The sequence below is a fragment of the Antechinus flavipes genome, chromosome 4 (genome assembly GCF_016432865.1).
Source record: "Antechinus flavipes isolate AdamAnt ecotype Samford, QLD, Australia chromosome 4, AdamAnt_v2, whole genome shotgun sequence".
Taxonomy (NCBI): Eukaryota; Metazoa; Chordata; class Mammalia; order Dasyuromorphia; family Dasyuridae; genus Antechinus; species Antechinus flavipes.
In genome coordinates this window covers 39,259,578-39,274,422 of record NC_067401.1, presented here as the reverse complement: position 1 = coordinate 39,274,422, position 14,845 = coordinate 39,259,578, and the positions used below count along the sequence as shown (strand labels likewise).

General features: G+C 46.5%; 1 protein-coding gene across 1 annotated transcript; it reads right to left on the bottom strand.

Annotated features, from left to right (window-relative positions):
* Positions 1 to 230: 230 nt before the first annotated feature.
* Positions 231 to 10,045, bottom strand: SELENBP1 (selenium binding protein 1). Its single transcript, XM_051992659.1, has 12 exons — positions 9,954 to 10,045; positions 7,434 to 7,487; positions 7,077 to 7,189; positions 6,761 to 6,946; positions 6,237 to 6,357; positions 5,107 to 5,289; positions 4,620 to 4,798; positions 2,943 to 3,021; positions 2,739 to 2,860; positions 2,380 to 2,472; positions 2,103 to 2,221; positions 231 to 1,802 (listed from the first exon to the last, which is right to left on the bottom strand). The coding sequence occupies exons 1-12, from the start codon at positions 9,955 to 9,957 to the stop codon at positions 1,640 to 1,642; spliced, it is 1,416 nt and encodes a 471-aa protein (XP_051848619.1). The 5' UTR covers positions 9,958 to 10,045; the 3' UTR covers positions 231 to 1,639.
* Between the last annotated feature and the right edge of the window lie 4,800 nt (positions 10,046 to 14,845).

Below are 14,845 nucleotides of genomic sequence, written 5' to 3'. Positions count from 1 at the left end.
TGGTTTCTGCATCCTCCATACTTGACTGTTATATGCTGAATTGAAAATAGTGGGCAGCATGACATGAAGTCTATTTTCCACTGAAGAAATAACTATCTTCATCAGTGGGAATTCCCTTTCTCCTAATCACCCTAATAATCTCCTCAGTGGCTAGTTGGGGTTAGAAGTGTGGTAGACCCAGACTTTGGAAGATAGCAAAGCTTATTAAAGGGTCATTGATTTGAACCTCATTAGCACTGCATTTTTTTCTTTTATTGTAGTAAGTTTATTTGTTTTTAATACATGTTATTTTATGAATCATGTTGGAGAGAAAAAAACACAGAGCAAAAACCATGGGAGAGAGAAACAGAAAAAAGAAGTGAACATAGCATGTATGATTTATATTCAGTCTCCTTAGTTCTTTCTCTGGACGCAAATGACTTTTTCTGTCCAAAGACTATTGGGATTACTTTGGATCACTGAACACTGAGAAGAACCAAGTCTTTCATGATTGATCATCTCACATTCTTGCTTTTAGTGTGTACAATGCATTCCTGGTTCCGCTTGTTTCTCTCAGCATCAGTTCGTGTAAATCTTTCCAGGCCTTTTTATAATCAGCTTGTTCATCATTTTTTATAGAACAATAATATTCCACTACCTCCATGTACCACAGCTTGTTCAGCCATTCCCCATCTGATGGACATCTACTCTTTTTCTACTTCTTCATCACTACAAAAAGAGGTGCTACAAACATTTTTGCACACGTGGGGCCTTTCTCTTCTTTTATGATCTCTCTGGAAAACAGACCCAGTGGTGAAACTGCTGGGTCAAAGGGTTTTTAGTTTAGTTTTATAGCCCTTTGGGCATAGTTCCAAATTGCTCTTCAGAATGTTTGGATCACTTCACAACTCCACCAATAATGCATTAGAGTCCTAGTTCTCCCACATCCCCTCCAACATTTATCATTATCTTTTCCTGTCATCTTAGCCAATCTGAGAAGTCTGAGGTGGTACCTCAGAGTTGTTTTAATTTGCTTTTTTCTAATCAATGAGCACTACATTCTTTAAAAAATCTTTTTTATTTTTTAGCATTTTAAAGGTTTTGATTTCTATTTTTCTCCCTCCCTCCCATCCTTCCTTCCTCCCCGTGGCAGCAAGCAGTCTAATAAAGGATATATATGTACATCATATTAAATGTATTTTCATATTTATCATATTGTAGCACTATATTATAATCGCACGGGCTAACTAGACACATGTAATGGATGTGGAGTTGGGTTTACAAGCTCATAAAACTCTTGCATGCTTTCTTAGCCTAAGCAAAAAAGGCCAGCTGTGCTGGGAATATACATCTACATGTAAATGCCTATCTCCCTCAATTATAAAAGACTCAAGGGAAAGTATTTGATTTATTTCTTAATAACCACCACCAGTGGGAGGAGGGAGATGGGAAGATCATGGCAACATCGAGGTTAACCGAGAAACCATATAAAAATAGCAGATGATGAGCAAATACAATCAGGGACTAAAAAGGGAGCTGCTTCTCAAAATTCCAGACAGGTTCTCCCCTCCCCATGGGGAGGGAAGTCAGAAGGCCCTGCCAAGAGGCCCAGACCTGCAGAGCCTGAGGAGTGTGGGCTCCGAAGGAGGGCAGGGGCAGCTCAGAGCCAGATGTCAGAGGAACAGTCACCCCCAGGGTAGCGGAGCTCATGGGCTAGGGCTGGGCCCAGAGGTTCCTTCCCAAAATCCACCAGGAAATCAGGGTTCAGTGTCAGGCCCCCCTTTTCTGTGTCCACATCAACCTGCAGCATCACAGAGCCCTCCCTGGAGGAAAAGGGAAATATGGATCCATGAGGTAGGAGAAGATATATGGGAGAAGGAGAAGGTCACTTCTTTCCCTTGGGATTCTCTTGTTCTCCTCCAGCAAACCATGGGAATTTTTCCTCCCCAACTTGGACACTCCCATGGGATGACGTTTAGGGGCAAGTTTTCAGGACAATCATGGGGATTAGGTTTCTACATAAGGAACCCAGAAGTGTGGGGGCTCGGAGAAGCCTGGCAAGGAGTTTCTTTGGGGTGGTGGAGGGAGAAGGAAAGGGATAGGGAAGAGAGGCTGGCTCTTACTTAATGAGATCAGGGTAGAACTGCTTATCCCAAACACTGTATAGGGAGGTTGTGACGTAGAGGCGCCGTCCATCCAAGCTGAGCTGGATCATCTGGGGACCCCCCTGGACCTTCTTACCCTGGGGAAGAAGCACAAAGATCCCGATAGCCTCTGCTGAGATAAATCCAGACATCCCTCTCTCGCCCTTCCCTCCCACGCAGGGTAGAGAGAGGAAAACTCCTAGGTCAGGGTCCCAGACCTTGGGGATAGTTTCCTGAGGGAAGGAGATGCTCTTACCTTGACCACCAGAGGCTCCGGTTGACACTTCAATTCCTTATCCTCTAGGACTCGCACAGGGCCTCCCTGAACAATGCTGCCCCCAATGAATATCTGATGGGGAGAGAGGTGAGCACAGGGCCACTGCCCACCTTCTTCCTTTGAGCTGTATCTGACAGCCGGTCCCATCCCTCTCCCCCTCCCAAACCCACTGTGCCCCGGCCTGGCTCCTGGTCGGCTGTCCTTGCCAGCCTGCTGGGCTTCTTGCCTTCCCTTCCCTACTTGTCTCCTCAGTGATCTGTCCTGTTCCCCCTTCCTCTTTCACCCCCTTTTCTTCGACTTTCGCTCCCCTTGGGTTTTCCTCTCCCCAGCTCCACAACCTGTCCCACGAGGCGGGGCCTTCGGGGATCTGAGATGTCGTACTGCCTCAGATCGCCGTGGACCCAGTTGCTGAAATAGAGGAACCGATCATCCAGCGATAGGAGAATATCTGTGATCAGGCCTGAAAGGAGAGGAAAAGGACGGCTTGATCCCTGGATCCCTGCCTCCTGCAAGAAGTAAGATGCCGTCCCCATGGGGCTCACCTGGCATATCGGGCAGCATCCACCCCTCCACTTTCTTGGATGGCACCTGGATCACCTTCTCAACTGCCCACTTCCCGCCCTGTATCAGAGAGGACCAGCAGGGATGGGGAGAAAAGACACATTCAGACCCTCTGCTTGCAAGCAGAGAAAAGTTGGTTACCAAGTGTCTATTGAGCACCTCTGTGCTGGCAGGGTTTGAGTATGGTAAGAGGACCAAGACCACGGGAATATGCAACTAGGGGAAGTGGAGGTGCAACTGTGGCCTTGTTTTCTTAGGTGTGGATCTAAGAATGAGGGGTAAGATTAATGGAGAGGGTCATACCTAGTCATCCTTTTAAATTATTTTTAATTTTGATTTTGACTTCTGAGTTGAACCCCTCCTTTCCAACTCCACATTAGAGAAGGCCAACATTTGATATAGATCTGTGTGTGGAACTAGTGTGTTTGCCAAGAAAACCCCCCAAAAGGGTCAAGAAGAATTAGCCATGACTGAAAGTGACTGAATGGTAATATGTGGAACCACATGACTCATACTTCTAGATATCAGTTCTTTCTCTGGAGAAGGATAGCATCTTCCTTCATAAGTCTTTTGTAATTGAACAGTCATGTTACTTGGAATAGCTTAGTCATTCAGCTACTCTTTGAATGGTATTGCAGTCACTGTATACAATGTTCTCTTGGTTTTACTTATTTCACTCAATTATGTCATGCAAGTCTTTTCATGTTTTTCTAAAACTAACCTCATCATTTCTTACATCATATAGTCTTTTTATGATATAAATCTTTTGCACTTAATAGTATTTATTTTTTTCCAATTACATGTAGTTTTCAACATTCATTTTTGTAAGATTTTGAGTTCCCAGAAGATCATTATAGACCTCAACAACGATACTGTTTGAGGATGTATTCTGATGGAAGTGGTTCTCTGCGATAAAGAGAGCTAATTCAGTTTCAATTGATCAAAGATGGACAGAAGCAGCTACACCCAAAGAAAGAACATTGGGAAATGAATATAAACTGTTTGCATTTTTGTTTTTCTTCGTGGGTAATTTATACATTCTGAATCCAATTCTCCCTGGGCAACAAGAAAACTGTTTGGTTCTGCACACATATATTGTATCTAGGATATACTGTAACCTATTCAACATGGAAAGGACTGCTTGCCATCTGGGGGAGGGGATGGAGGGAGGAAGGGGAAAAATCAGAACAGAAGTGAGTGCAAGGGATAATGTTGTAAAAAAAATTACCCAGGCATGGGCTCTGTCAATAAAAAGCTATTAAAAAAATAAAAACAAACAAACAAACAAACAAAAAGATTTTAAGTTCCAAATGTTTCTCCTTCCCTTCCCTACCGCCTTCCCAAGATAGCAAACAATCTAATACAGGTTATGTGTGCACAATCATGTTAAACATATTAAATATATTTCCATATTAGTCATGTGAAAAAGGAATCAGAACAAAAGGGAAAAACCACAAGAAAAAGAAAACAAATTTTAAAAAAAGTAAAAATAGTATGTTTCAATCTACATTCAGACTCCATAGTTCTTTCTCTGAATGTGGATGGCATTTTCCATCACAGGACTATTGGCAGTATCTTGGATCACTGTATTGCTGAGAAAAATTAAATCTATCAAAGTTGATCATCACACAATGTCATCAAAGTAATATTCTACTCACCTCAGTCTTGTAGAAACGCTGGATATTAGAGCTGAGGGTACACCCCACAAAGCCCTGAGAAGCAGCTGGGTCATGCAAGAACCGGATCTCCAAGGGGATTAGTCCATCTTCCAATTGTAGAGTCTGGATAAGCTCCCGACGCTGCCAATCCCAAACATGTAGCTGGCTCCCGTACAGCCCTAAGAGGGATGGAGAGTCACGTACAGAGAGTAGGGATGCGGAACCCTTAGCTATCCCAATACAAGACTTAAGGGGTGAGAGGGAACAGTGGGGAGCGAGGCTGAAGACAAGGAAAGAAGCTGGAAGTCCGAACAAAGGGTTCTAGGAAGAGAGAAAGTAGGAAACCGGAGCTAAGTCTGGGATGGAGGAAAGAACGTTCAGCAGCCCGAGACCCTATCCCCAGGGGTCTAAGCTCAAGGATGGGAAAGGTGGGAGGAAGGAGAAATGAGACCCAGCAAGTTGGGAATCGGAGTAGGAGGGCCCTCACCCGCAGAGACATCCGCAGGCTTGAAGCCATCCTTGAACACATTGGGGGCGGCCCACTCGGAGCTGATCAGGACGTTGTGCCGAGGCTGGTACCAGAAGTCGTAGCCCATTCGAGCAGCCCCTCCGGGCTTTTGCCATGTCCCCTTCACCTCAAATGTCTCTCCATCCAGCAGCACAAACCCTCCTGAAGAAGGAAGTATGGAGAAGGGGGCTCGCAGACTCATCCCACTCCAGAAGGTAGTCCTGTATCCAGGCACGGACTTCCAGGTAGCGGGCAGTTCCCAGGAGCTTATCTCCCAGGACTCACATGGAGAGGAGGTCCCAGGGTCTTTATGCTATTGTTCCTTTGTTCCTGCCCCTTAAACGTAGGTGGCTCTTAATGCAGAGAATGCCTTACTTAGAAATGTTAGAATCTGAAAACAGCCTTCATTTTACAGATGAAGAAACAGGTCTGTAAGGGTTAAATTAATTGACTTAAGGACACAATTGTTAGGAAGTCTATGCTGTGGTGCCCTATTCCTGCCCTCACCAACAGCTCTCCACTCCTTTGAGGCCTGTCAGCTTGAGTCCCAGGAAGAACAGGGCAGACCAGACCCAGTCAAGGCAACAAGCATTTAAGTCTCCAAGTCCTGGGGATACAAACCCCTCCCTTCCCTGATAACCAAGGCCATCATCCGGGGACCAATCCTCCTGGAGATGGGGCCCAACCCCTGCTCTGCTAGTCCTGTGGCCCCTGCCTCCTCCAGAGCCTTCCCCAATAAAGACCCAGAGAAGAAAGTCTTGGCTCTCCCTGGCCCATGGTTCAACATCAGAAATAAAGATAATTTTGTCAATAGAAATGACATTCAGGAGGATGTGTTAAGGTCTGCTTTGCTGCTGCACCCTGAGGCTTTGGGGCCATTAGACTAGAACCTGAGGTTCTGGAGAACAGAGCCTGTCCTTTGCATTTGGGTCCTTGGCACCCAGCACATGGATAAGCACGAGCTTTTTCTTTCATTTAGTAGGTCAGCAGCTTCTCAGGCTGCTCCCCAGCATCTCGAGGTGAAGCTAGCCCTGGTCCCGCCCCTGCATCCCCTGCCCAGACATGTAGGTCTCTGCCCTCCCAAGAACCCTTCTCTGCCACGCTGGTACCTTTAGCATTGCCCTTCGCATCCCCCAGGGCACTGATCATCACTTCCCCACTGGGCAGGCAGTGGCTGGTGTGCAGGTAGGCCAGGTCACATTTGGACATCACTTCTGTGGGCTCCACCACCTGGATGGAAGTTGGGAGTAGGGTCAGCAACCAGGGGGCTCGTGTTCCCCCCATCTTCATGGTTCGTTATCTCCCAATCTTAATTAGAACATCAGAGACTCCCCTTCCCTTCCAGAGGTCGGCTCCCTTTGGAGGGGGCACATGGGATCTTGGAATCGCTGTTAGCATCCAAGCAGGTGCTGGACCCCCTGTGGTTCTGCCTTCCGTGCCCCAGCTGTGCTGTACGGAGAGCTCACCCCTGACGGGGGCATCAGATGGGGGCATCCCACGCTTCCCCCATTCGGTCTCTTCCTATTGCAGCAGGAAACTTCCCACTAAAGAGCGGACTCTTAGGGGAGGTGTTCTTTGGGAACAAGGGAAGAGGCAGACATTGTGGATCTTGTGGGCCAGGAGAGGGACCTGCCTTATGCAGCTTTGGGGCCCTGGGTTCGGCGGCCACATCCACCACGTAGACGCGGGAGGAAATGAGGCAGGGCAGGATGAGCTTGGTGCGGGATTTGCTGCTGTCGCCAAAACAGCTGCTGCAGGTGTTCCAGCCGGAGTGATGGAGCTCGTCCTTCAGGTGCGGCATTGGCAGCCTGTGGATCACCTGGGGGCAGAGGCCCAGTGGGCAAAGGAGTGAAGGGCCGCAGCAGAAGCCCCCACTCCACTGAGACAGAGGGGCAATGGCACCCTGTGGGGGTGAGGGGCTGGGTGGGAGAGCTCCAGGCCCATCTTACCTGGCTGTAGGAAGGAGACTTGGGGTCCACGTCAACGGTGGCCAGGTAGTCAGGAGCCTCTGTGCCCGTGTTCCTGTAGATACAGGGCAGGTAGAGAAGCTCTTCTCGGGGCCCTGATAACAAACAGTGGGTCAGCCTACACAGACCTGGCAGAGGGCACTAGGTGAGGTCCGAGAATGGGCGCTGTGGGGGAGAGGAAGGGGCCAGAACCCACAGGGAGCCAAGGCCGGGGACTCCCGGCTCATTTAGCACAGCGGCTGCGGAGCCCAGCCCCATTCAAGGGCAGTGTTCTCCGAAGGACATCGAGTGCTGGGCCTCCTGGCACTCTCCCTGTCCCGGGGCAGCAGGTACACTTGCCTTTCATGGCATCCAGAGGCGTGGGATAGCCGGGTCCACATTTCTCACATTTGGCTGTGGAAGAGAGAGAAGTTTGGGTCAGAGAGTGGCTCATCTCTGTGAACCAGAGGACGTGAGATCTTTCAAGACAGTTGTGAAAATCGAGTGAGGCTTCATCTACTTCAGAGTTGGAGCAGTCCTGAAGGACTTTGAAGATTAAGTCAAGGGCATATCTAAGTCCCCTTCCTGCTATCCTTCCATGACATCATTTTCTCCCTATTTCAGTCAAATATGGGCAACTATGTACTTACTGATCAAGTTCAATTTCTTGGGTAGTTCCCGAGTTTAGAATGTAAGAGCCTCAGCTAATGAGGATTATACTTTCTTGCGAGAAATAGAATAAACTTTGCTTTGCTTCTAGAGATCTCCCCAGCTTTTTTATTAAATGGTGACCCCTCACCATTTCTGAGCCACACATCTGTAGTCCCCCAAGACACACGTTCTGGCTTCCTCCATGGCCTGCGTCATCTGCTCAGTTGGCACCGGCTTCTGGTTCAGTTTTCTACCTTTCTAACAAGGGTGTTTTCTCTCCTCCACTGTCATCCTTCTCCCATGGGAAAGGAAAGGGGGAAAGAATAACCTGGCGACTGATCAAGCCTGTCTGGGTCTTAAGAGGGCAGAATTCAGGAAACTGAAAACCTTTTTTTTTTTTCCCCTGATATCTCCAGAATCTCAGAGAAATGTCGGTAATCCTCTGGGAAAGAGCATGCAAAAGTAAACTAAGAGGGACCCAAGCTGGGTGTGGTTAGGCAATACTCGGTCCTTCCTGGGGCTTCTTGCCAGGGACCCATATTATATAACCAGAAGCCTGAATACAATAAACTCCAAAGGGCTAAACCCATAAAGGGCTACTGCAGGTGAGGGGCCACAATCTGTACAAGATGGCCCCAGTCATTCCCAGAAAGCTGTGGTGGAAGTCATCGGGATGGGGGAAGGGACAAGATGTTCTGGAGTGATTCCAGGGGAAAGGAATTATTTTTGGTGGCGTCTGCCACTTATGCATCTGTTAGATACCCCACAGTTTGGAGGTGACACTGGAAGGACTGGAGAGAAGAACTACAAATTGAGAAAGAGCAAATAAAGAGAGGGTAGGAGAGGAAAGAATGGGAACTGGGTCTGGTTCCGACCTCCCTGCATCATAGCTAATCTGGTCTGTCTCTAGGAATGAGGGTTCTCAGATATGGGGAAGCCAATGGAAACGATCTCCACTAGATCCCTACAGCTGTGATTCTGCTGATGTTAACCTTGCCCTGGATATGAGTGGAGAGCACCAGCTCATCAGCCCCAGGCATATCGGGTCCAGAAGGCACTCTGGCTTCTGGCAGGGTCTCACTTGGTAGAGTCTGGGAGGAACCACAGAGAAGGGAATTAAGGTCCTATGCTGGCAGTTTAGCACTATACAGGGGAGAGACACAGGAAGAGAGAGGAAGGGACGCCAAACACAGAGGCAGAAATGCTGAGGTACAAAGACAAATGAGATCCAAAGGGAATTGGAGATTTCAGAGTCGAGAAAATTAGGCTCCATCTCTCCTCCGAGGTTCAGGGCAGCCAGGTTGGCACAGTGGAGAGAGCCCCAGGTCTGGAGTCAAGAAGACCTGAGCTCAAACGTGGCCTCAGACGGACTGGCTGTGTGGGCCTGGGCAAGTCACTGTCCCTGTTTACCTCAGTTTCCTCATCTGTCAAATGAGCTGGGGAAAAAGCGGCAAACTGGCAAACACTCCAAAAGAATTCCTAAAGAGACTGGATCTCTCATCTTGGGTTCTATGTTCCCACCTCACCACTTCTAGCTCCTCCGGGGACTTGTCAGAGGTTCCAGATGCAGGTTGCTAATCAATTCCAATCCTCCCCCCCACTGTCTTTAAAAAGGGCCCCAAGGAAATCCCCATCCGGGATCCTCTCCGGGCCAAGCCCCCACAGAGCTCAGAACTTCACACGGTTGCAGGAGCCGACCCAACTCTAGCCTGTCCACCAGGGGCAGGTTGACAAATCAGGGTTGGACTCTGCAGAAAAGAGAAGGCTACTAAAGCCTCGGAGATTTCCTCTCCCTAAGCGGCCTGGGACATCTGGGCTGGCCAAAGCCAACCTTGGGAGGGCTGAGGGTGTGATTCTGGGGCTCACTAACTCGGGACAGAGTCCGGTGCTGATGCTGCTCTCACCCAACCGAGGCAACATAAGGTCAAAGGGTGCTTCTGGTGGTCTGGAGGATCACAGGTCCGGAAGGGGGAAGGGGAAAGCACTCTCCACATTTTTTCTCCTAACCCTGGCAGGACAAAGTCTGGGGATCTCAGGCTCAGCTGAACTGGGAGGGAAAGAAGAGTCCTCCCGGTCTGATTGTGCTCCCTCTGTGTGGATCCTGGCAGAGTACTCCTGAGAGCTCACAGGGCCGGCTGAAGGGGAGGGAGGGATGGGGCTTGGGCTCTCCGAAGCCTTCTGGGTGTCTGTCATTGTGGGGGGAGGAGGAGAAAGTGGCTGTGCTCTTACCCATGCTGTTCACCTCTGCTCTGCAATCTGGCTGGGGCTGCTCGAGGCTGCAACTGGGGACTGGGCAGGGGAGGAGGGGAGGGAATTTATGTAATCCTGGGGGGGTGGGGCAGGGGAGGACCCGGGCATCCGGCCAGAGGGAAGGCGCACGGGTGCTGCTGCTGGCCAAGGCCAACCAGTGGTCTGAGCTGTGTCGGTTTAAAGGGGTGGGGGAAGGGCCGGTGAGGAAGAGGAGGGAAAGGGACCTCTCTAGGGGAGTTCCCTGGGCTTGGCGGGAGGTGGCTCTGTTCTGCTCTTGTTCTCAGGACCATGCGAGCCCCCCGGCCCCAGCAGAGCCTCCTCTTCCTCCCCTGCTCCGGACTGCCCAGACCTCGGGCCTCATGTCCACTTTACTCCGCTGCCCTCCACTGACCCACCGGTGACTCCCTCCCACCTTCACCCCCAGTGAGGGTTAGGCTCTGTCTGACCACAAAGGGGTTAGTGTTGGGTTTGAAACGAAGAGAAAGCGGAGTCTCCCTATTATTATCTTTATTACCTTCTCCTCTTCCAGGAAGTTTGAGGGAAAGTACCTGCCACCCCCTCATCTCCCAGCCCAATTTTCTTCAAGTTCCCGAGGGCAAGGGGATGGGGCATGGAGAGCAGGCCAGTTCCTCAGGCTTAGTTGTGGCCAGACAATTAAGTTCCCTGGTCTTGCCCTTCTATAAAACGGGAGCACTTTCCTTTGCCCCTGGGTCACTCTGTCCTAGAAGCAGCTTCCTAAGGACTACTCCTGGGGATCTTAATAATAATAACAGTCTCTCCTATTGCTGCCCATCCCTGGCAAAGGCTATAGGGCCTAACAGGCTGAGGGCCAGTGTCCTGATGTTTTCCTGGAGAGAAAGGTGTCAAGGGAAGGTGACTCTAATTACACTTCTAGCTCTTTCTCTCCTTTCCCTCCATCTCCCTGATGCAGGTGTTGGATCTATCTTCCTAACGCACATCTCTGATCATGTTACTTCCCTGATCAAATATTTTCTTTTTCTTACTTTTTCTTTCTTTCTTTCTTTCTTTCTTTCTTTCTTTCTTTCTTTCTTTCTTTCTTTCTTTCTTTCTTTCTTTCTTTCTTTCTTTCTTTCTTTCTTTCTTTCTTTCTTTCTTTCTTTCTTTCTTTCTTTCTTTTTCTCTTTCTTTCTTTCTCTCTTTCTTTCTTCCTCTCTCTCTTTCTTTCTTTCTCTCTTTCTTTCTTCCTCTCTTTCTTTCTTTCTTTTTTCTTTCTTTCTCTCTTTCTTTCTTTCTTTTTTCTTTCTTTCTCTCTTTCTTTCTTTTTTCTTTCTTTCTTTTCTTTCTTTCTTTCTTTCTTTCTCTCTTTTTTTCTTTCTTTCTTTCTTTCTTTCTTTCTTTCTTTCTTTCTTTCTTTCTTTCTTTCTTTCTAATAACAGCTTTTTAGGGGCAGCTAGGTGGTGCAGTGGATAGAGCACCAGCCCTTAAGTCAGCAGGACCTGAGTTCAAATTTGGTTTTAAACACTTAACACTTCCCAACTGTGTGACCCTGAGCAAGTCACTTAATCCCAATTGCATCAGGGGAAAAAAAGCTTTTTATTTTCAAAATATTATGCAAAGGTAGTTTTCAACATTCACCGGTGCAAAACCTTGTGTTTCAAATTTTTTTTCCTTCACTTTTCCCACTTCCTCCCGACAACAAGTAATCCAATATGAGTTAAACATATGTAAATCTTCTAAACATTTCCACATTGATGATGCTACACAAGAAAAATAAGATAAAAAAAGGGAAAATGAGAAAGAAAAAAAAAGTAAGCGAACAACAAAAAATGGTGAAAATGCTACATTGTGATCCACATTCGGTCCTCTCTTTGGGTGTAGATGGCTCTCTCCATCACAAGTTTATTGGAATTGGTCTGAATCATTTCATTGTTGAAAAGAGCCATGTCCATCAGAATGAATTGTGGTATAATCTTGTTGTTGCCGTGTACAATGATCTGGTTCTGCTCACTTCACTTAGCATCATCAGTCCGTGTCAGTCTTTCCAGACTTTTCTGAAATCAGCTGAAATGATGTATCTGTGAAGCTCTTAGCTTAATGCTTGGCACATAGTAAGCACTTGTATAAAGATTAGCTATTAATGTTATAATTCTATATTTATTAAATCCAAACTCTTTAGCTTGGTATTCAAGGCTTTTCATGCTTAGGCCCCTACATACCTTCCTATCTTTCCATATTTTTCACTACTACTTCCCTGTGTTGAAGTCAGCCGACTGATCTACAATCTCGTCCCTAAATGCATTTATGATTTTATGTTACCAAGCCTTTGGCCATGCTGTTCCTTAAGTCTGAACGGGCTTCCCTTCCCTTATCTATCTGTTAAAATTTTCCCCGGGCCCAACAGAGTAATTAAATCCACTTGCTGATTTATTTAGTAATTCATGCCATTGGAAAAAAATTTTGATTTGGAAACAAATCCATTTCAAAGATCCAGAACCTTGCATTCTACACCCATTGGAGGAAGTAAAAAACAGAATGTTAAGGATCAAGTCACCTGGGTTCTTATTGGTGGAGGGGATTGGGAGACTCTAAAATGAGAGGGAAAGAGGGATAATTTTGTGACATTCCTTAAATGGGGTGACCTTTGGGAAAGGAAATAATCTTGAGACTATTCCAAAATTAGGTGACAGAAGCAGCTGAGATTTAGCTTCACAAAATGGTGGCTGAAGGCAAATGGGAATCACTGTTATTTTTAATGTCCCATACCCCAACTGCCTCCTCTTTAATGAATCTTTTCCTTTTTTGTCCTCAACTATCTGCAGTTTCTTCCCCCTGAAAACAATGAGCGGCTCTTTATGTAATAACCATGGTGGATATTTATTTGCGTGCACCATGTTCTATGCTTCTCCAGGGCAGGCTGGGACGAATCTGCTTCATCTTTGTGTCCTTCCGGGGGCCTTGCGCAGCCCCTATGCTATTGTTGAATGAATGGATGAATAGAAATCGGCTTAAGACTGGGAATGGGTAACACAACAGAGAGTGGGTAGAGTAAGCATGGGGGCCTCCTCATCCATTCACTTTGCTACACAAACATCTAAAGGCTATCCCCGGAGCTTGTCAAAGCTTCGGGCGCCAGGAGGAGGTGCCTTTGGAAGTTGGGTCTTCCCCCATCCCCAAAGACTGGCTCCTTGCAGGAATGACCCCTCCCTGTTTCATTTCTGCTCTCCTTTTTTTCCAGAAACCTGCTGAGGCCCAGTGAGTGACTTTTGTCTGTAAAAAACACTTTAATCTCCTCAGATGAAAGCTCCAGGGTGGGGTTTTATAGAGCTAGAGAGTTTGGGGTGCCAGAGATTTAGGCCTAAGGTTATCGTTGAGCTTAATTGTGGGCTCCCTAAAGCTGCTAGGATGAGCAGGAAATAAAGCTGGGCCCTTAGGGGTTATCTTGGACTTCAGCGGGAGAAGGCATGTGTTCAGGAGTAGACAAACCCATCGAAGGGGCCCCACTGGGCATCTCTCCATGGGAGCCCTGCTTCCACCCCCATTATTTATTAAGAGTCTATTATGTGGGGAGCCCTGTGAGTTACAAAGTTTGGGCAAGAGATGGATATAATAAGCACTTATATAAAAGTTATAATCATCATCACTATTATTGCTGTTATTAAAATCCAAACTCTTTAGCTTCCATGCTTTAGTCCCTAATTTTCTATTTTTTCTACTTTATTTTTCACTCCTACACCCCTATGCTGAATGTCAGCCAAGCTGGCCTACTATCTCCTCTCTGAAAACATCTTGTGATTTCATGTCACCAAGTCTCTGGCCATGCTGTTCCTCAAGTCTAAAGTGTCTTCCCTTTCTGTATCTAGCTGTTAAATCGACCTGATTCCTCAGGGTCCAATCCAAATAATATCTCCTTATTGAATCTTTTTTTTTCTTCGCCCCCCCCCCTCCAATTAGTTGCAATCTGTGGAGCTGATACTGCAGTACAGAGTAATAAATTAATCATTTGCACTGTGCTGAATAAGTATTGGGGATATAAAGAAAAAGCACAAATAGTCCTTACCCTCAACAAATTTACATTCTAATGTATATAAAAAGACATACGAGTTACTTACAGAATAAATGAAAGCTCAGAGCAGCTTGCGACAGAGTAGGAAAGGTGATATTTGAACTGAGTCTTAAAGAAAGTCACAGATTTTAAGAGGCAGAGGTGAGGAGGGAGAGGATACCACTGGGAGAGTCTGCGAAAAGTCAAGGAAACAAAAGATGCAGCAGTATGTATGAGGAACTGGAAAAAAGGTCTCTCTGGCTGGACTATGGAGCACACGGACAAAATAATGTGTAAGAAGAATGGAAAGACAAGAAGGGCTAGAGGTCATGAAAACCAGAGAGAGAACAGCCAGGAAGAAGGCAAGATCAAGGATCTTGAATGCTGCAGAGAGGTCGAGGAGGATGACTGAGAAGAAGCCTTAGGTAACTTAGGAGAGAATACATACATACATATATATGTGTGTGTGTGTATATATAATTAAACATTTTTAGTTGATATCTTTTATTTACATCTCTAAAATTGCTCTCAATAACCCCTTTCCCCAGAGTCATTGTCTATAGCAAATTCTATTTTTGGGGGGAGAGGAAGAAAAATCAGCACAAATGATCAATACATTAAAAAGATCAAAAAATATATCCTTTGGATCCCCCAACTCTGCAAAGACATATTTTTCAGAATATCTTCTGTTTCTTCTTTGGAGCCATACTTTGTCCTCTGCAATTTTGCACTTTTGATTGTCTTATGGTTGTTTTTTTTCTGATTACACAGCTCCAATCGTGAGTATGCTGGTAAATGTTTATCAGCCAGCTTTCTTGGGGGAAAAATATGCTGAATACAATTTTAAATTCAATCTGTAATTTTTTTA

Excerpts from the sequence above, each read along its gene's own strand:
- SELENBP1 (XM_051992659.1), bottom strand. Across the intron at positions 7,190-7,433 it reads GCCTCTGGATGCCATGAAAG|GGCCCCGAGAAGAGCTTCTC; the intron begins GCAAGTGTACCT and ends GTTTGTTATCAG. Across the intron at positions 3,022-4,619 it reads AGCGTTTCTACAAGACTGAG|GGCGGGAAGTGGGCAGTTGA; the intron begins GTGAGTAGAATA and ends TCTCTGATACAG.